Source organism: Suncus etruscus, chromosome 8, assembly GCF_024139225.1.
Source record: "Suncus etruscus isolate mSunEtr1 chromosome 8, mSunEtr1.pri.cur, whole genome shotgun sequence".
NCBI lineage: Eukaryota > Metazoa > Chordata > Mammalia > Eulipotyphla > Soricidae > Suncus > Suncus etruscus.
Window position 1 is genome coordinate 60,431,956 of NC_064855.1, and position 21,818 is coordinate 60,453,773.

The 21,818-nt window shown below is 38.3% G+C and overlaps 1 protein-coding gene across 1 annotated transcript in view; it reads right to left on the reverse strand.

The window, feature by feature from the left end:
- Positions 1 to 21,818, reverse strand: part of RCBTB2 (RCC1 and BTB domain containing protein 2) — a 56,892-nt gene that overhangs the window by 6,761 nt on the left and 28,313 nt on the right. The window contains exons 8-12 of the mRNA XM_049778790.1: positions 20,061 to 20,203; positions 13,388 to 13,578; positions 12,264 to 12,390; positions 6,575 to 6,714; positions 58 to 188 (exon numbers count right to left, since the gene is read on the reverse strand). Of these exons, the coding sequence (XP_049634747.1) occupies positions 58 to 188; positions 6,575 to 6,714; positions 12,264 to 12,390; positions 13,388 to 13,578; positions 20,061 to 20,203 (732 nt within the window). The remainder of the gene's footprint in view (positions 1 to 57; positions 189 to 6,574; positions 6,715 to 12,263; positions 12,391 to 13,387; positions 13,579 to 20,060; positions 20,204 to 21,818) is intronic.

Below are 21,818 nucleotides of genomic sequence, written 5' to 3' on the forward strand. Positions count from 1 at the left end.
CCTAACTTTCCCCCAGAAAATCAGCTTGGTAGAAGAAGCCCCCCTCCTTTTTTTTACCTGAGCATCATATTTCACTGCAGCTGAGAGCAGAGCAATGGCATTCTCCTCACAGATTCCTTGCTTGATGGTTTGTTGGCAGAGCTTTTTCAAACGATTTTCTCTATAAAATGTAGCCAAATCCAATAATCCTAGTAGAAAGAAATGTTCATTAGAGGTAGTGATAGTAAACATCCTGATTTAAACTGACCTAACCTTTTAGCGATGTAAACATTATTCTGAATATAATTCTTCGTGAAGGGTTATACAAATAAATAAATATGACTTTCAATAAATGTAAGGCTTTTCCTAAGAATGTAGCTAACACATTGTCAGACTCTGAAAACAACCTAAGTACCTGAGAACAGGTGTGGTTAAGAAACTGATACCTGGGGCCGGGCGATGGCGCTAGAGGTAAGGTGCCTGCACTAGCCTTGGATGGACCGTGGTTCAATCCCCCGGTGTCCCATATGGTCCCCCAAGCCAGGAGCGACTTCTGAGCACATAGCCAAGAGTAACTCCTGAGCATCACCGGGTGTGGCCCAAATACCAAAAAAAAAAAAAAAAAAAAGAAACTGATACCTGGGCCCCGAGAGATAGCGGCGTTTGCCTTGCAAGTAGCCGATCCAGAATCAAAGGTGGTTGGTTCGAATCTCGGTGTCCCATATGGTCCCCCGTGCCTGCCAGGTGCTATTTCTGAGCAGACAGCCAGGAGTAACCCCTGAGCACCGCTGGGTATGGCCCAAAAACAAACAAACAAACAAACAAAAAACAAAAAACAACAACAACAAAAAAAGAAACTGATACCTCTCTACACAATGGAATACTATGCAGCTGTTAGGAAAAAAATGAAATAATGAAATCTGCTTATACACGGATGAATATGGAGAGTATTATGCTGAGCTAAATGAGTCAGATGGAGAGGGAATTGTGGAATATAAAAAATATGATAATAATATTCTGTGACAATAGATACGAGGGCCAAGAGTACCCTCCTATAATAGGAAGCTTGCCACAAATAGAAGGGGAGTCGAGCAATATGAGCAGATAAGAGACCGTTATGACAATGCTAGTTGGAAATGATCCCTGTGGGCAAGAACTTGATGCTGACAAGAGATAAAGTGATACGTATAATACTACTTCAGTAACAATATTGCAAACCAGTGTCTAAAAGGAAAAAAAAAAGATATAGAGAGGGAGTATCCTAAAAGCAGGCAGGGTTGGGAGGGCAGGAAACGGGACATTGGTGGCAGGAAATGTACACTGGTGAAGGGTATTGTGCATTGTATAACTGAAACTCCATCATTACTATCTTTGTATCTATGGAAAAAAAAAGAAAAAAACCAAAACTGTATTAGGAACAACCTTGTCACCACAGTATTTAAATAAAGTTTTTTTTTTCAAAAAAAGAAATGTTGCTGAACTGAGTTACAATAGCTGCCGAAAAACAGAATGTCTATAATAGTTTTATTAGATATAATCTTCCTATTATCCTTGCTCCTGGATTACCAACATCCCCTGGGTCATTTCCACTGGCAAATGCTCTAGTAATGCCCATTGTTTTCAGAAAGAGCAACCTTTGTGGACACACTCCTATCACTCTATCCTACTTCTCATTAGGGAAAATTGCCTTGGGGTAAGCTGCCCCTATTTGATGCCTAGATTTTCTGACCTACCATTCTACCTTCTCAGCTCAGGCCATTTCGAAGAATTCCATGACTCATACATGTAATTGTCACTAATGGCTACCCACAGTGCTTAAATCAAGGTCTGTTTATATTCAGTTTCATCTTACTCAACATTTATACATAATTTGTTGTTCTTAACCACAAAATTCCCTGCTTGGAATACTCTTGCTTATATTTTTCTTCTTTATTAAGTTAGTACTGTTTGCTGAACCATTTTTCCTGATTGCCAAATATGTGAAAATCCAATAGTTCAATACATAGGTACCACTTTAATCATTTCACTAAGCAATATGCAGCCCCCACTGTTATAGACACCATCTGTAGAATCTGGTGATTCCTATTATATTATCTGTCTCCTACACTCAATTCAATATAGAGTGATAGTCGTATGAAGATTAATTTTAACTTATCCTACTTCATGGATGATATGAAGTATTTCTATCAAGAATAGCTATATCAGTGGACATTTAAAATACCCTTCTCAGGGATATAAGATCTGCTATTTAAATCTTTGTAACCAGATTTTTGATTAAAGAATGCTAGGAATGACTCATCATTGGTCGATGAGTGGTGTGTGAGATACAGGGCTTGTTCAAAAAATACTGTGAGGTACTTTCTACATGCACATATGTGCTTAGTAGCCCTACATCCCTGAAAAGGTCCATTCATTAAGACAGCATTCAGAACTTACCTGTAAAAATCAAAAGGTTATTTGAATCCTGCTATTATAAAACTATTACATCCACTTCAAGCTAACTTTTCATACAGAGGAACTTTGACCCAAAGGGACTGAGAGCAATTTAGATCATTAACTTTTAGTAAGTTTAGTATGTGACACAATTTTGTATGCAATAGAATAGAAAGCACTGATGAGGTCCTATGATCAATGATGAAGTGTATATAGTATTGTTTTGTTTTGTTTTTTGGGTCACACCCGGCACCACTCAGGGGTTACTCCTACCTAGCTCTATGCTCAGAAATCGCCCCTGCAGGCACAGGGGATCATATGGGATGCCGAAATTCGAACCACTGTGCATGAAAGGCAAACACCTTACCTCCATGCTATCTCTCCAGCCCCCGTATATAGTATTCTTTAGGCTAATCAACACATTCGGTAACACAGATTTAAAAACAGTTCTGATATCCCTGAAAAGGGTATTTTGTGTGTAAAAAAAATGGAAAGCATAGTCATGCTTTCACTATCATGAAAAACTAGCAGAGTTATAAAGGAAAGAAAGGCCTTAAAGACCCTGGAGGCAAGGGACTTCAGAAGTCTTGAGAATTGAGAATGGCTCAACTCATCAGTTCTCTCAATTGCCAAGTTGGTATCAATGGGCCCCCACACTCCCAATCTCCAGCCTGACAAGACTGGGCACTCACATTTGTGTAGTCTCATATGTGCTGCCCTAAGAAAAGGTCTGACCTGAGTTCCTATTCAAAAGGGCAAGCTCTGTTCCTCCTCTGGGCATCCCTTTCACTACAGGGTTGTGAGCAGCCAAGTACCCACTCTTGGATCACACTTTGGTATCCTGAGACCATGGTTTCCTGAGGCCATGCATGGGATTTCTTCTCCAGATCACACTAGCAACGTCAGAGTCCCAGCAGGTGGTTTGGGTTGGGATAGATAGGACACACAGGTGGGGTTGCTCACACTGTGGCAACACAAAGTTCAGCAGCAATGATGAGCAAGAAAATAAGGCAGGATGCAAACTTGAAGCCTTGTTTGCCACCACAGAGTTCAAGGAGCCTTACAGTTCTAAATTCCAATGAAAATTCAAACCTGGCTTTTTTTTTGAGGGTGGGGGAGGGAGGGTTACACTTGGCAGCGATCAGGGGTTACTCCTGGCTCTACACTCAGAAATCGCTCCTGGCAGGCTCGGGGGAACCATATGGGATGCTGGGATTTGAACCACTGTCCTTCTGCAGGAAAAAGCAAATGCCTTACCTCCATGTAATCTCTCCAGCCCCGAAACCTGGCTTTTTACTTCATAGTGAAAGAATATTTTACAAGGCTTGAGTATTGATCACATTTTTTCTAGTATATTGCCAGTATCAATATATTTTTAAATTTTTATTTTATTAATTGATTGGTTTTTGGGCCACACCAAGTGGCTTTCAGAGGTTACTCCTGGCTCTGCACTCAGAAATCACCCCCTGGCAAGCTGGGGGACCATATGGGATGCCAGGAATCAAACTGGGTCCCTCCCAGGTTGGACACATGCAAGGCAAATGCCCTACCACTGGGCTATCTCTCCAGCCTCATGCCAGTATCACTATTTACTTGAATATACTTACATGTTGACAAATAACTTTTTTTTTTTTGGGTTTTTGGGCCACACCCGGCAGTGCTCAGGGGTTACTCCTGGCTGTCTGCTCAGAAATAGCTCCTGGCAGGCACGGGGAACCATGTGGGACACCGGGATTCGAACCAACCACCTTTGGTCCTGGATCGGCTGCTTGCAAGGCAAACGCCGCTGTGCTATCTCTCCGGGCCCGACAAATAACTTTTAAAATAACATTTATAAATCATTTGAGATTGCCCAGGAACCTACAAGTGTTAGGAGCAGGCAAATTAAATGCTATACTAATAAGGAAAATGCCAGTAAGCAGCCCAGACTCCTTTGGCATTTAATACTTTTTAACTTACCAAAACATGTTGCTCCCCATTTTTGTTATTTTTGTAAATTATACTTCCATTAACCCAGGTATTTGGGCCAAATACCTGAGTCAGACATCCTGACCCTCACATACAGTATCCTAACCCATCTTTAAAATATATCAAGTATCCAATCTCCTTATAACACCTCCACTCCTCATCACCCTAACCCAGGGCACCATCACATTACACTTGAATATAATTACTGATGTTTAAAAACTAATCACCTCAACTAGAATCTGCTAGTTGCCTCAACTCTATTCCCTCCCTTACTTTATTGAAAAAATTCACCGCTCCAAAACCTTGGCTAAAACAAATTACAAATGTCTTTTTTGTTTGAATTGGGGCCAAATTCGGGGCTTATTCCTGGCTCTGCATTCAGGGATCACTCATGATGGGCTTGGGGGACCACATGGGGTTTTGCTGATCAAACCTGGATGGGTCCCATGCAATACAAGCACTTAACTACCTGTACTATCACTCCAGTCCCCTTTTTTCCACTTTCTATGCATTCAGTTTGGTTGTGGCCTTGATCAATTATGGTCCATGATTTCCTATAAGAGGAACTGGCAAAGACCCTTTTACCTCCATCCTTTCTCTGAGTGCTGGGGATCAAATCCAGCTCTTCCCACAAGAAAGCCATGTGCTCTCACTGGGCTTTCTTAACAGGTAAAGAGGCACTGTTTCTCTTTGTTCAAGCTACTAACAATGAAAACAAAAAACACTGAGTAGTCTGTGAGGCACAGAATAAAACATAGACTGAACCCTTTCTTAACAGACCCTAGGATTTGATTCTGTCCTTCATCACTGTTCATTTCTCCATCCTACCATCTGTAATACAAATGTACTTGTGGATCATCAGCAGGAAACATATGCTGGGATATGCTGCATATGTCTATCTGAAAGAAGTCACTTTGCTTAAACTCTTTAAGCATTCTTTTTTTCTTAGAATGAAAGCAAATTCTAAAGAATACAACTTTGGCCTTATGCTTCAATAGATTTCTATCACACTAAGAATAAACTCCCTAGGGATGTGTCTCAGTGGCAGAGCTCATGTCCTCTGAGAGTGGAGTCCTGGATTCAATCTCTGGCATCACAAGACAAAGACTTGAACCCTTCACCATGGTGTATTCTGCATAATCTCGCGCCAATTCTGACCTCAATTTCTACCATCATCAATTCTGCAGGCTCCACTTGAATTACCCTGTCAACATCCTCTTGCTTAGCATGCTAAATCTGTTCCTGCCCTCAAACATTCCACTTCCTGTTTTGTGGTTCAGAGGCACTTCCTTGGGTATCTGCATGGTTTGTCCTTCGTGCTACCTAATGCACTTTTTTTGCTTTTTAGCTGTTGCTTTTTAATTTAAAGGGTGAATACCTGGGAAATACTCTTAAGGCACTTCCTGACCCTCCATATATGTATGTGTTTGGGGTTGAGATCCACTACAAGCTGTACAGAGCCAGGGCCACCTCTGTGTAGTTAGTCACAGAGAGCTGTGGCACAGGCCTGGACACTAAAACCATGTCAGAGAAAAGGAAGAAAAACTGTAGAACCTCAGAAAATCATATTTGAGCTAAAGTTAATGCTTAACAGGGAGCAGTGTTACTGGAATTAAATAATTTAAATGAATGTTTCATTTGAAAACTGGGATAGGGCTTAAACTCTTTACTTCTTTACAGAAATCATTATACAGCTGGTTAATGCTCCAGATTAAAATTCAGTCTGCTTTTTATTCTGTGCCTCCTAGACTTCTCAGTGGTTTTTTCATTGTTTCAATTTTATTTTTATTTTGTTTGTTTGTTTTCTTTCATTGTTTCAAGAGAAGCAGTGCCTCTTTACCTTCAGAATAGAATGAATTCGTGGTTTGTCCCAAAACCAGGAAAAAGAGAAATTCATCATTAAGAAGACCAGCAGAGCAAACCTCTATAGGGCAGCCAGTGTGGGAGTTTGTAAGTCACTGATGATATGTGTAGAGGAAAAAAAGCTCCTGCAGCACAGATGTAATGCTCTGACACTTCATCCTTCTTATTCTATCTAATCTTTGTATTAAAAGGTAACAAGGGAAATGAGTTTGGGTTCAACACACAAATGGAAACCATGGGGATGATTGGCACAGTGACTTCATTTAGGTTCCTCAGAAACCACTATTCCATGCACCCAGCATTCTGCTTTACACTTTCTGGTGGTCATTACCTACTGCCTCCTCAGGAGAAAGACTGATGTTGTCTGTGTACAGGTATTCTAGGAAGGCTCGGTAAACAGGATATGAAAATTCACTCATTTCTACAATATCATCCTCAATGTCTTCCAAAGAGGAACGAAAATGCTCACATCTGAAGAAAGAGAAAAAGTAAGTCAGGTCTTAGCTCCTGAAAAAAGCACCAAGTCTCTCTTATACAGTGTAAAAGGGAAGAAAAAAAACAAACAATGGTAAAAGTACAATGGGCCACTGTTCTGGATTCTCCCCAGGATGCCCTTACCTGGTTCCTCACTTCTGCTTTTAGTCAGTGGGATTAATTTCTCTGACAAGAGTTCCTGCATGCCAGATCCAGTGGTTTAGTTGCCTTGGGACACTCTGACCTTCCCCTACCCCCCTCCCCCCAGGCATCCATCCCACACTACCTCCACTCAACAGAAAGTAGAGAAATGTGATGGGCATATTTTTTCAAATTCCTGAGTCAAATTTTTGTTTTGAAGGGATTAGTCACACCAGTGGTGCTCAGGGGTAATTCTTGGTTCTGTGCTCAGGGGTGATCCATGGTCATACTGAGCAAATTATATGCAGTGCTTGGTGACTGAACTGAGGCCAAAGAAAATGCCTTAACCCCTGTACTATCTTTCTGGCTCCTTGTGTAATATTTTTTCACTCCTCCTCATTATGGGATTAAATGGTATCTAGCCACACCTCCTACAAATTCTAAGTGGAAATCGTAATCTCAGAATGTAAAAGCATTTGGAGACAGTCTCTTCATAGAGGTTATCATGTTAAAATAAAGTCATTGGAGTGAGATCTATTCCAATTCCAATATGGAGAATGGGGTTTGGGGCCACATGGGACACTTATGCTCAGCTGACAAAGCTATGACTCTGGTCCTTAGAAAAAGAGACTGGGCTCTCCCTCTCTTTAGAAGCCTGCGTGTATTTTCTTTTTCTTCTTTCTGTCTTCTCTCTCCTCCTCTTTTCTCTTTCACTCCCTCCTTTAACATTGGTGCCTAAAGAAAACTATCTTACTTTGCAAATAAAGGGACTGTATACAATGTGCACATGGGAAGGAAGCCATCAGAACACTGGCATCATGTTGTCACATGCCAAGAACACCAAACACCTCAGCAGTCTCCAGAACCATGAGAGCAAACTTCTGTTGAAGCTACCAGTTAGCAGTATTATTAAAGAAGTCCTAGCACACTAATTCCAGCACAGACCCCTGCCCACCTTCCATTCTAGTGAAAGTTTGTGAATGACAAAGTCAAAGAAATGATGCACAACTATTCACAATAGCCAGAATCTGGAAATAATCCAAGTGCCAGAGAACAGATGAGTAGATAAAGAAACTACATCTACACAATGGATGGAATATAATGCAGCAATTAGGAAAATGAAGTTCTAAAATTTGCTTATAGATGGATGATAATGGAGAGTATTATGCTGAGCACAAAACTGTATTCATTTGTGAGATATAAAAATCATAGTATGGTAATAATACCCATAGATAATAGAGATGAGGGCCAGTGATAAGAAGCCTGCAATAGGAAGCATGCCATAAATAGCTGGGGAGTGCAATTAAGGGCAGAGAAGGTACCACTATGAGAATGATAGTTGAAAACAATCATTCTGGATAAGAACTGGGTGTTAAAGTCTTATGCCTGATACTCCTTCAGTAATAATTTTGAAAACCACAATGTCTAAAAGAGAAAAGAAAAATATTTGCTTCCAAAGGTAAGCAGGAGGGAGGGCAGGAAAGAAAACTGGGAACATTTGTGGTGGGAAATGTGCTGGACATGAAACTCAATCATGAAATTCAATCATATGACAGAAACTCAATCATGAGAAACTTGGTAACTATGAATAATAAAAATCAACTGTATTAGAAACAAGCTTGTGGGGCTAGAGTGGTGGTGCAAGGGGTACGGTTTCTGCCTTGCCAGCGCTAGCCTAGAATGGACCGGGTTCAATCCCCCAGCATCTCGTATGGTCCCCCAAGCCTGGAGCAATTTCTGAGTGCATAGCCAGGAGTAGCCCCTGAGCATCACCGGGTATGGCTCCAAAACAAAAAACAAAAACAAAAAGAAACAACCTTGTAAGCAATGTTTAAAGTAATTTAAAAACATTAAAAATTATAAAATTTTTAAAATGCTGCACAGACTGATCTTAGTAAGAGATGAACTTGAGAACAAAATGCCACAGTGCTCCCTAACAACTCTTGAGTACCCACTCTTCATCGACTCCTTGCTCCCATCCTCCTATCAAATAACCTTGAAACCCTTCTCAGTGCTGCCTGACTCAGTGAACCTGCAACACTAAATCATAATACTGAGAGAGAAGTCAGACACAAAGCATTTTGTATAATTCCATTTTTGTAAACTGAGAAGTACTAATGAACATTGATAACAGAAAGACAGTGACTGCCCCACAGATGAGTTCAAAGGAATGTTAATGGGTGGTAGGATTTCTGTTTCTTGATTTCAGAAAGTGATTTCATAGGAATAGAAATTTATCTAGTGCCTCAGATGTAGCAGGTTGTGGACTTTTGTAAGTCCACAGAAATTTTCTACCAGGCTTTGAAATAAATTTTCACTTAGTTCAAGGTATATCTATATCATTTATAATTATTATCATAAAATCATTACATAAGTTTATCTAAAATAATGACTTTTATTTCTGCCTTAGCAATCTGCACAGTCTGCACATTTCTATTTCTACCAATTGTTCTATAGGTATGAAAAAAAGCTAGCAACCACTGCATGAATACAGCTCATCACTCAAAATTATACATCAAATTTTATTTGTCTTCTTCCAAGAAAATCTTCTTCCCAGCCTTGATGATTGAGAAAAGTCTTATCTTCTCTTTTCTCAAGCAATGCAATTTCAGTATTTCCTAACTGATAAAGGAGAGTGACAATGATGACTTCTGTTTCTAGGCCAAGAAATTTACTCCACAATGTGTGCTAAACACAGAACATGCTCTTGTAGTACCCAATAAGCAGACAACTAGCCAAGTCTCTAAGGACTGCTAAAGATAATGGCGATTATAAGAAATAAATATTCCTTGTCCTCTTTTCTGATGCACAGCTGCTAATGTGTGCACTCTCCTACATGATGGGAATAACAAAATTATTCTCTGGTTATATAAATAAGGTGACTTTTGGACTCTGCTTAAGAATGTGGGTGGGCTGCTAAAAGGAGCAACCATGTGATTAAGGGGTGGGGATATTCAGGAAGTCTCCCCACCAGCTCCTGGAAAGATGAGAGTAGATGGAGGATGAATCAAACACTAATGGCCCATGAGTGTCCTTATGCAGTATTCATAAATATCCAAAAGGAGGATATTCAGAAAGTTTCTAGAGTGGTGGATACCAACACAGTCAGGTAGATTGTTCTTGTTCTTTGTGATATGTGCCAATCTGTGTGGCGTGAGTTGGTATCTCATCGTTTTGATTTGCATTGCCCTGATAATTAGTTATGTGGAGCACTTTTTCATGTATCTATTGGTCATTTGTATTTCTTCTTTGAGAAAGTGTCTGCTCATTTCTTCTTCTTTGTTGGGCTAAGATGTTTTTTTCTTGTTAAGTTCTGTCAGTACCTTGTATGTCTTAGATATTAGCCCCTTATCTGATGAGTATTGGGTGAATAGTTTCTCTCATTTTGTGGGTGGGTTTTGTATCCTAGGCACTATTTCCTTTGAGATGCAGAAGCTTCTCAGCTTAATATAGTCCCATCTGTTTATCTCTGCTTCCACTTGTTTGGAAGCTGTTTCCTCCTTGAAGATGCCTTTAGTCATGGAGTGATTTACCTATATGTTGTTCTATATACCTTATGGTTTCTAGTCTGATATCCAGGTCTTTAATCCATTTGCATCTGGCCTTTGTGCATGGTGTTAGATGGAGGTCTGAGTTTGATTTTTTTGCAAGTGGCTGAACAATTGTTCCAACACCACTTGTTGAAGAGGATTTCCTTGCTCCATTTTGCATTTCTTGCCCCTTTATAAAAGATTAATTGATTCTATGTCTGGAGAACATTCTCTGAATACTCAAGTCTATTCTACTGATCTGAAGGACTAATTTTATTTCAATACCATACTGTTTTAATGACTATAGCTTTGTAATACAATTTAAAGTTAGGAAAAGTGATGCCTCCTATATTACTTTTCCTAAGGGTTACTCTAACTATTCATAGGTGTTTATTGTTTCCAATGAATTTCAGGAGTGTTTGATCCACTTCTTTGAAGAATGTCATGGGTATCCTTAGAGGGACTGCATTAAATCTGTATAGTGCTTTCAGGAGTATTGACATTTTAATAATGTTAATCCTCCCAATCCATGAACAGGGCAAGTGTCTCCATTTCCTTGTGTCCTCTTTTATTTCTTGAAGCATGATTTTGAAGTTTTCTTTGTATAGGTCTTTCATGTCTTTAGTTAAGTTGACTCAAACATATTTGACTTTGTGTGACACTAATGTGAATGGGATTTTTTTTTAAATCTCCATGTCTTCTCTATTGGTGTACAAGAAGTCCATTGATTTTTGCATTTTAATTTTGTACCTGTACTTTGCTATATGAATTGTTGTATCTAGAAGCTTTTTGGTAGAGCCTTTAGGATTTTCTAAATATATTATCATGTCTGCAAACAGTAAGAGCTTGACTTCTTCCTTTCCTATCTGGATGCCCTTGTTATTTTTTTCTTGCCTGATCAATATGGCAAGAACTTCCAGCACTATGTTGAATAGGAAACCATTAGTGCTGGCAGGGATGTGGGGAGAAAGGAACTTTCATTCACTGCTGGTGGGAATGTCAGTTAGTCCAGCCTTTATGGAAAACAATATGGAGATTCCTAAAAACAAAAAACAAAAACAAAAAAAAAAACCTGGGAAATGAGATCCCGTATGATCCAGCTATGCCACTCCAAGATGCCCTTCAACAGATGAATGGCTAAAGAAACTGTGGTACAGATACACAATGGAATATTATGCAGCCATCAAGAGATGAAGTCATGAAATTTTCCTATACATGGATGCTCATGGTAACTATTAAGTGAAATAAATCAGAGGGAGAGACACACAGAATAGTCTCATTCATCTATGAGTTTTAAGAAAAATAAAAGACATTATTGTAATAATGCCCAGAGATGAGCACCAGAAGGACAAGCTCATGATATGAAGCTTACCACAAAGTGGTAAATGCAGTTTAAGAAATAACTGCACTAATAACTACCACGATAATGTTAATGAGTGATAGAAGTAGAATTCCTGTCTTGAATACAGGCGGGGGTGGAGGGAGGATAGGGGGCATTGTGGTGATAATGTTGCACTGGTGAATGGGGTGTTCTTTTTATAAATGAAACCCAACTACAATCATGTTTGTAATCAAGGTGTTTAAATATTGTTATTTAAAAAATGAAAAAGAAAAGAAAAGATTCAGGTAGAGTGGGTGCTGAGAGACCACAGAAACTTCATCTGGCTCTTCTCCAATAATTCTCCACTATTCTCCATTATTTACTAATCATCTGCCTTATCAAGCCAGGCACACATCAGTAAAATGACCAATATATTTTGGAATGCTGGGGATCAAACCCGAGTCATTTGCATGAGGGTAAGAGCCTTAATTTTGGGCTATTGCTCCAACCCCAATAGTGCTTTATTTCAATTCCCAAGACATATGATTCCTTACCTAATTTTGAGAAGAACTTTATGTGCATAAATATACTTTCCATCCACCAGAAATTTGAGGTCTGCAGTATTGGGGTTGTCAAATTCTCTCTTCAGGGATTCAGCCACTGTAAGGTGGTCATCAGGTTCTAAGAAAGTAAGACCCACATTTCTAGAGTTAACTAAAAAAATAAAAAAAATGCAGGCTAGAATATGGTAGTACTCTGTTGATACCCTTAAAAATACCAGCTCCCCAAAATAACTGACAAAATGTTTTTAAACTCCTCTAAATATGAATGTTCATCTCCTATGAACCTCCTATGAACCTCACACACTTCTGCTTGTAAATTTGGCAAAAAAAAAATAAATAAACTTAAAAAAAGCCATCTTAATAAATGAATTATTATTATTATTATTTTTTTTTTTTTTGGTTTTTGGGTTTTGGGCCACACCTGGCAATGCTCAGGGGTTACTCCTGGCTATCTGCTCAGAAATAGCTCCTGGCAGGCACGGGGGACCATAAGGGACACCGGGATTTGAACCAACCACGTTAGGTCCTGGATCGGCTGCTTGCAAGGCAAACACCGCTGTGCTATCTCTCTAGCCCCAATAAATGAATTTTTAATGTGTGAGCAAATATACTAGCTAAATATAGAAGATATAATTTTCTTATTTAAATCAGTAAGTGGTTATATGATATTTTAGTGTGTGGTGTTGATTTCTGATACTTTTAAAAATTTAATCAAATTAGGTTCAGGGTGATAGCTCAAAGAGCTGGAGTGCATGTCTGGCGTGCACAAAGCCCAAGTTAGATCTCTTGTATTGCAAGCACTCTGGCCTCCCCATACCAATAGGTGTAGCCCTGATGGCCCAAAAAGAATCACTTGTTGGGCCCTTGCATTGAACCTCAAGCCCACAAAGTTAGGCCTATTATAACCTGAAGTGGCCCCCCAGGTTCCAGATACTGCTGGGGGGGCCCACATTAAAATTTAAATTAAAAATTTAACTTCACTTAGCGAGGGGGTGGGTTGAGAGAAAGAGAGAGAGAGAGAATATAAAATAGTGTGCTTATCAAACCCTTACTAAGATAAAAACACCAGCGCTAATGGCCCAGCTTACAGGCTATAACCCCAGTGGCCAACTCACCCACGGAGAGGAGGCGCCAAGTGACACCAGGTGTGGCAAAGCAAGCAAACACATCATCTGTGCAGGAGAAGTGGGTGAGGTGAGGCAGGATCACGGACTGGCCCCGGCACTGGCCCCACATGTACACGTGCCCACCCTGGGTCTTGGCAGCAGAGGTATGGGTAGAGTGGCAGGCTGCAATTTCTATAATCCTAAATTCACAAAATATGAAATAGACAAAATAGATGAAAGGATTGATTTCCCCTTCCTTTAGTTAGTTTACGTAAGCCTGATTTATAAACCTAAATCCTAAAGGTAGGGGCCTCCAACAATAATTTACATAAGCTATATTTCAAGGAGGCTTACAACAAAGGAAGAGTAGTTTGTTTCAGTCTGTTTGAAACTAAAGAATAATTCAATACTCTCCAAAAGTTATTTAAAAAATTCCCACTGAAGTAGATAATAAAGACTTGGACTGATCTGACTCAAAGTTGACAAATATTTTCACAATTTCACCACTTACAGGGTTAAATGACGCTGCTAAGAGTCAGCACAATTCTCCCTGAAAAAAGTAAGTTCACAAGTTCTCACCAACCAGGCAATTGCATCTGAAGCTCAACAGAGCATTTCCTAGGATCTTCATGAGTTATATTAGAGAAGTAAATTCATGATTACCAAGCAGGAAGTTGTCACAAAACTTTTTACTAGAAAATTTGTTGTTGATTTACAAATAATTACCTTTCTCTATCAAAAGCTTCCAAACAGATTCAAAGATGGTAAACTATTTTATCCCAAATAAAGTTACTTTCTTACTTTTTTCTCAACAGGCAATGGACCAGCCTCCTTAGTGACTTAGGTTAGAACTTCAGAGTCATCTTTGACTTATCCTTTCTCACTACTCTCAACCACTACTTACTGACCATCTGCCTTACCAGATCAGGAATATATCATTATAAAGGAAAAAATGTAAAAGCCACATAGGTATATCTTATATCACCAAGGTATACCTTATACTACCTCTCCTCTGACTCAACTCACAGAATGTTAGCAAGTTAAATAGTCCTATGGAAATATCATCTTCATCAGTACTTTCAAACCTTCAGTGACTTCCCACAAGAAAAAATCCAAACATAGATAAAATCCTTCTGTAATTTGACCATTCCAGCCTGGTCCTATTCTATTTGGGAGTATAAAATTTGAACCAATCAGCCAGATTACAAGAGCCTGACAAGCTCGACTTCAATATCAAAGTCATTTCACAGATTTTACTAAGTACAATTTGTAGATAACTATATTGACTACTTAGGACACAACAACACAGAAAAACTGAGGATTGGACAAGACCCCATGGCACAAAGCTAGCAAGTGAAAAATGGATATATTCCTTCAATGCTCATTTAAAAGTAGTTAATTCCAAAACAAGGACATGAGGTGGTCATCATAAAACCTGGAGAATGAATGATGGCTTCCTTTAAAAGTTAACACCTCAGAGGCCGGAGTGATAGCACAGCGGTAAGGCAATTTTGCCTTGCATGAGCCAACAAAGAACGGACCCTGATTTGAATCCTGGCATCCTATAAGGTCCCCCGAGCCTGCCCTGAGCGACTTCTGAGTGTAGAGCCAGAAGTAAAACTCCTGAGGGCTGCCAGGTGTGACCCGAAAACCAGAAAGTTAACACATCATGTGCAGCCCAAGTAGTTTCACTGATTAGCTGGGCAGCTTTATTAAAGGAGAGCTTGTAGCTCTTGAAAACAAACCTTGAATTCTAGAAAAGTAATTATGCTTCCCATAGGAAAGCACCTAAAGCTTAAGCCTGCACCTGAACACTAGTCCTACACAGCTGTGGGACACTGGTAATGTGCCTTAGCCTCTCAGAATCAACTTTCAGGACATTACAAGGCTTATATGAGAGAGTTTTAATGAGAATTAAGTGATAAAATAATTAGTAACAGGCCAAGTGTTTGGTGTACAAAATGGTAATGTATTAGTGATTTATTAAAGTTATTAGTTCTACTATTAACATTTTTTTGCTTTTTGGGCGACACCCCAAAATTAATACATATTAACAATATTAACACATAGCTGGAACAAGTATGAAATTTGAGGGTGACACTCAGAAACTCCTGGCTATGCTCTCAGAAATCTCTCCTGGTTTGGAGGACCAATACTAACCATAACACATAACACAACATATGGCTGGGGGATCGAACCATGGTCTGCCCTAGGTTAGTGCATGCAAGGCAAACACCCCACCACTTTGCCACTACTCTGGCCCCTACTATTAACATTTTAAATGATAAAGTCTCCTTTATGTAGATATTAAAAATATATAACAATAAATTCAGATGAGTATGTCAGTTAATTGGCTCATATTTTGTATACAGAACTTTACAAAAGAATCTTGTCACAAGGAGAAAATACTTAATACTATTTGGCTTCTCAGTAAATTCTCAACAAACAAAAGAACATTGTGTAGAGGATAAAGAAATAGAAGATATATATATATTCAAAGAAAAGTTCATCTACTATGAACTTGAACTGGTGTATTAGCCAGGTAATGGACTGGGGATGTAGATGACTATATAGGCTGCTAATTATAAATTTTATAATTAATTTTTTATAATTTTTCTTTTTAAAAGATGATATTTAAAATTATCTTACATTATTTCAAATATTGTATATTCAAAAATGGTTTCCTCTGTGTGCTTAACAGCAGCTTAGGGAAGTATGAAGTTAGAACTCAAAATTTAGCTGAAAAGTTACATAACTGTGAAAGGTAAATAATTTTCAAATTGTTGATATGGCATCAATTATAATATCTCTAGAAAAAAGGAAAAATCAAAGAACTTCACAGGGAGTACACAGGGGCCACATTAGTTCAGAATTTATCAAAGTAGTATGAAAACCAAGTACTGGCAGAAAGAAATGCTAACACAAATATGTGGGCAGAGGGTGGAAACTGTCATATGGAAGAAGGTACAATATTAACACATAACTGGTACAAGTATGAAACTTGAGGAATAGAGTAATAAGATTTACTAGGAACAGTGGTGTCAGTCCTAATTCCAAGGTTGATGATTTTAGACTTGATCTGATGTGAGAGGTAAATGGAAAACAGCTCATACACAGGGCCATGAGCTAATGAAAATGGCATCCTGATAAAGACTAATTTCACAGCAGTGCACAAGATAGACTGAAAGAGAGAAATAAAACACTGGAAGGTGATTTGGAGCTAATGGATGTGCATCTCATGTGACCAAGAAAGAATCAGTGACCTTTTCTACCAATGCAGAAGAAGGAGAGTAGGCAAAAATGGTGCCAAGACTATGAATCTAAAAAAGAACAGTGTGCTAGTTGGAGCAAGGGTGAGATTGCAGGGCTGGTGTCATGGAGGGTGGCTGCTCAAAATACAGATATCTAAGCAGTTAATAAAATGGCCTTATATAGTTTAATCACTTTTGGTTAAAAAAAAAATATATATATATATCTGGTATTTCTCTGCAGGAAAGGGAAAGGGAAGTTGAAATAGTTCAACAATGTTTAGATAAAGATTACTTAGTATTCTTACAATCAAATGTATGAACATCCATAACTTGCTAGACAAGGGTTTTTTTGATTTCTTTGAACAATTTTTGATATTTAATTAAAATGAGTCTCCTTCTCCCAGAGGAGAAATATAACTGAACTACAATAATGTCCCTCAAAGCTAAACTAACTACTGTCAGAAAATTTAATTCTTACATTTACTCCTAAAAGATTTATTATTCACCTTCATAAGAAGGGAGCAGTCTTTTCAGGAACACTGCTGCCTAGCAAAGGGGTGGGTGGACAGAGCAAAAGTGTGAAGGTATAGAACCTGTGTGTACAAGTTGGGTCCCCTGAGTAGAGCCTTGTGAAGTTTCCCTGAAAAACAGAGCACTTCTCATAAACTGAACTAAAATTTACTGTCAGGAAGTCTGGCATATTTTACATTTTATAACTATTCTTTTTTTTGGGGGGTGGTGGTGGTTGTGCCACACCTGGTGATACTCAGAGGTTACTCCTGGCTCTGCTCTCAGAAATTGCTCCTGGCTTGGGGGAGCCATATAGGACGTCAGGGGATCGAACTGCAGTCCCCCTTAAGTCAGACGTGTGTAAGACAAACGCCCTACCACTGCACCACTGCTCCGGCCCCACATTTTGTAACTATTCTTAATGAAACAGTCTCATACATATTCTTTTTTCCTTTGGTTTTTGGGCCACACCCTGCAGCTCTCAGGAGTTACTCCTGGTCTGCAATCAGAAGTTAGTCATGGCAGGTTCACAAGGCAATATGGTATGCTAGGGATCATACCCATGTTGGCTATGTGCAAGGAAAACACCCTACCCACTGTGCTATCCTGCATATTCTTGATGAAAAGGTTTGTGTCATCTCAACAAGATGATCCACAACTGCAAAGCTCAACAATTACTTAGTAATAAAAAAAAAAGTGAGGGTGTTGGAGAGATAGTACAGTGGGTAGGGAGATTGCCTTGCATGTAGCTGTCCAGAGTTCAATCTCCAGCACTCCATATGATTCTCTGAGAATGCCAGGAGTGATTCCTAAGCATTGAGCCAGGAATAAACTCCTAAGCATATGTGGCTCAAAAAAAAAAAAAAAAAAGAAAAAAAAAAGAAAAGAAAGTAACAGAAAGTAAAATAGAAAACCATCAAGAGGGAAAGATTAACATGGGAGAGTATATAATAGAGAAAAAAATAGTACTTAAAAATAAAATATATACAGAACAGAAATTCTCAAATTGGTTTTGTATAAGAATAGTATATTACCAACTACCTCAATAAATCATAAAATTTGCAAAAATTCAAGGTAAGGTCAGTTTCAAATCAATTGAACTTGAAGTATGCTTTTATGGAACTTAAAGTACAAAGACACAGATGCTGATTAGATCAAAGTATGAAACTTTAGAAAGATTGGGAATAGTTGGGCTAGAAAAAAGAAAATCAGTTTTATGATAGAAATACTTTAATATGAAACTAAGTTGCTGACTAAGAATTCTCCATCAATAATAGATCTCTCTGGGAAACACTGTAAAAGATTCTCCTTAAATGGCTGCTTCAGCAAAGAAATATGGGTCTATTTTTTTAATTCACTTCTTAAAGAGGTAAACTAGAACCTGAAGATCCACCCCACCCTAATTCAATTCTGTTGTTTCATTAGTCACATTTTCCTGTGAAAGGACACAAGAGGTAGAAGTAAATTCCTGAAGGATCAGTCATTATAAATCTGCAAAGTTTCTGTCATTGAAAAGGGTGTGAGGTACAAACCAGCCCTAGCAGACTAAAAATTTTCTCCTTTACAATATTCTATTAATCCAGGGCCTGCAACCTCAGAAATTATCATGAAAAATTCAAGAATAGAAAACTGATGAAAATAGGAATATCTCATTGAAAATATTTCTCCAAGTGTTTTACATGGACCACACTAAGTATATAAATGTGTAGTTACTTAAAAAAATTTTTAGCTATTTAAAATTTTTAACATATACACATCAAAATGTTTTCAAAGTTTTGCTATATTGAGGCATTTCGTGACTATCCTAAGTCTTAAGAGTGTTCTCTTCTCACTAAGTAGCACTCAATTACCTCCAGAAGAAATGAGGAAATGTCCAATGTGCACCTCCTGACCCCAATGTCTGTCCTCCCCTCCCAATTCTTAAGAGGTCTAGGGTCTTTTTCTAAGATTTTGAAAATAATAAAGTAAAATAAAAATAATATCTAAGCCTATTTAGCATAAATTTAATAAGACAACACTCAAGTGAAAAACAAGGATTGAGAAAATGACAAACCAGATCTTCACTTTCACTGCTAAGTATTCTAGCATAAAAATATAGAAGAATTGCATACAAATGTAAGATTATCTCTATTTATCTGTCTCCTTATTGTTAAATATAGCCCAAATTAAAATGTAGAATAGGGGCCGGAGAGAGGGCATGGAGGTAAGGCATTTGCCTTTCATGCAGAAGGTCATTGGTTTGAATCCTGGCATCCTATATGGTCTCCTGAGCCTGCCAGGAGCGATTTCTGAGCATGAAGCCAGGAGTAATCCCTGAGCACTGCTGGGTGTGACCCAAAAACCAAAATAAAGTAAAATGTAGAATAAAAATGAAATAGCAGTATTAGTTTCTGCAATGATTATAACACTGGTTAAAAAAAAAAGATATGGGGCCGGGCGGTGGCGCTCGAGGTAAGGTGCCTGCCTTACCTGCGCTAGCCTAGGAGACGGACCGCGGTTCGATCCCCCGGCGTCCCATATGGTCCCCCAAGCCAGGAGCGACTTCTGAGCGCATAACCAGGAGTAACCCCTGAGCGTCACCGGGTGTGGCCCAAAAACCAAAAAAAAAAAAAAAAAAAAAAAGATATTAGGGGCTGGAGTGATAGTACAGTGGACAGGACTTTTGTCTTGTAAGTAGCTGACCTGAGTTCAATTCCTGTCATCTCATATGTTGCCCTGAACCTAGTCAATAGTGCTAGAGTAGTTTTGAAAGTACAGATGAAATCTCAGCAAGTGAAAAATTTTAAAAATTAACTAAACTCCAAACATTAACTTTAAAAAGGAATGATTCACAAATATTCTAATAAGACTATAAATTTCTCACAATTCTTTATTATGTTTAAGTTTAATCACCGGAGGAAATGTAAAAATGTACATATTACCTGTCCTTTTCCACAACAACAGGAGTAGGATAAGACTGGTTACTTTTATTGCCAGTGCCTAACTGGCCATATGAATTTGCACCCCAAGCATACACTTGGCCATCATCTGTCAACACTAAGGTATGTGCATAGCCACAAGCAACCTGAAAAGAGATAAAACACATGCTCTCAGGTCTGTAAACAAAGAAAGTATACTTTTAACAAGATAGGTTAATCTGTAGATTTTTTTTAAAAAGGTAAAGGAAAACACAGCCCATTTAAAGATTCTGACATTAGGTAACCAACAGTTAGTAGGTTTCACATGTGACCAAAATCACTTTAAGATCAGCACGGGTTCTTTAGAGGCACAATCCAGTTTATTCCTTGTTTAGATGCCATTCATTATGATCAGAGAGAAAGATACATTCTCAAATTTTATTTTATATTGTAAGGTAAAGCACGTGCAATGTGGAAAAAATGTAAAAAAGTAAAAAATGAAATCTCAAGGGGCCCGAGAGATAGCACAGTAGTAGGGCATTTATTTGGCTAGTATGCAGCCAACCCAGGATGACAGTGGTTCAAATCTCGGAACCCCATATGGTGCCCCTAGCCAGTCAGGAGTGACTTCTGAGTACAAAGTCAGGAGTAACCATTGAGCACCTCTGGATGTGACCCCCTCAACCCCCCAAAAATAAAAATCTTAAGGTCAAATTAAAAAAGTTTCTGCACATGTGGCCAATCTAGGTTTGATCCCAATATCCCATATGGTCCCTGGAGACCAGTAGGAGTGATCTTGAATGCAGAACCATTCGCTGGGTGTAGCTCAAAAACAAAATGAAACAAACAAACAAACAAAAAAAAATATATATATATGTGAAAACGGAATTAAATTAAAAACACACTATTGGATGAGAGAAAATCCAATAAAAGGGTAATATCTATGATATATAAAACACACACAAATCTCAACAACAACAAACATCCAATAACCAGTCCAAATTGGTGAGAGATGAACAGTCATTTCTCCAAAGAAAATATGGACAGCCACTAAATATATGAAAATGTTCACCATCATTTGCTATCAGAAAATATGCATCAAAACAGTAGTAAGTCATCAACATCTCATATCAGTGTTAAAGTGTATATAAAATTATACTTTAAATAACCATTGTTAATGAGGATATGGTGAAAAAGGAATGCTCATTCATTGTTGGTAGGAATGTTGTCTGGTTCAACCTTTATGGAAAACAGTATGGAGATATCACAGAAATGTAAGAATAGAGTTTCCATAGGACATAGCAATTCCATTCCATGACATTGCTTCCAAGAAAACAAAATCACTAATTCAAAAGATCTGTCTGTCTATCTATCTAACTATCTATCTATTTATTTATCTATCTAGATACATATGTGTGTGTATATATATATATATATATATATTCATTGTAGTGCTATTACAATAACCAAGACACAGAAACAATTCCAAGTGTCCAACTATATATAAATAAAGTTATGCTAGAAACACACAATATATATTAGGCAGCTATAGGAAGATGAGACCTTGTGGAGTGCTGTAACTTGAACAGAGGTTATCACACACAGTAAGTGAAATAAATCAGTGGAACAAGAACAAATGTTAAATGATCTCACTCATCTGTGGTATATAGAGAAAGAAATCAAGAGAATAAACAGCAATAGATGTTGATGTGTATCCTTTTATTGAAGAACTGAGAATATGAATGATTGGGGTTGGACTAAGAAAAAGGCAGACTGGAGTTA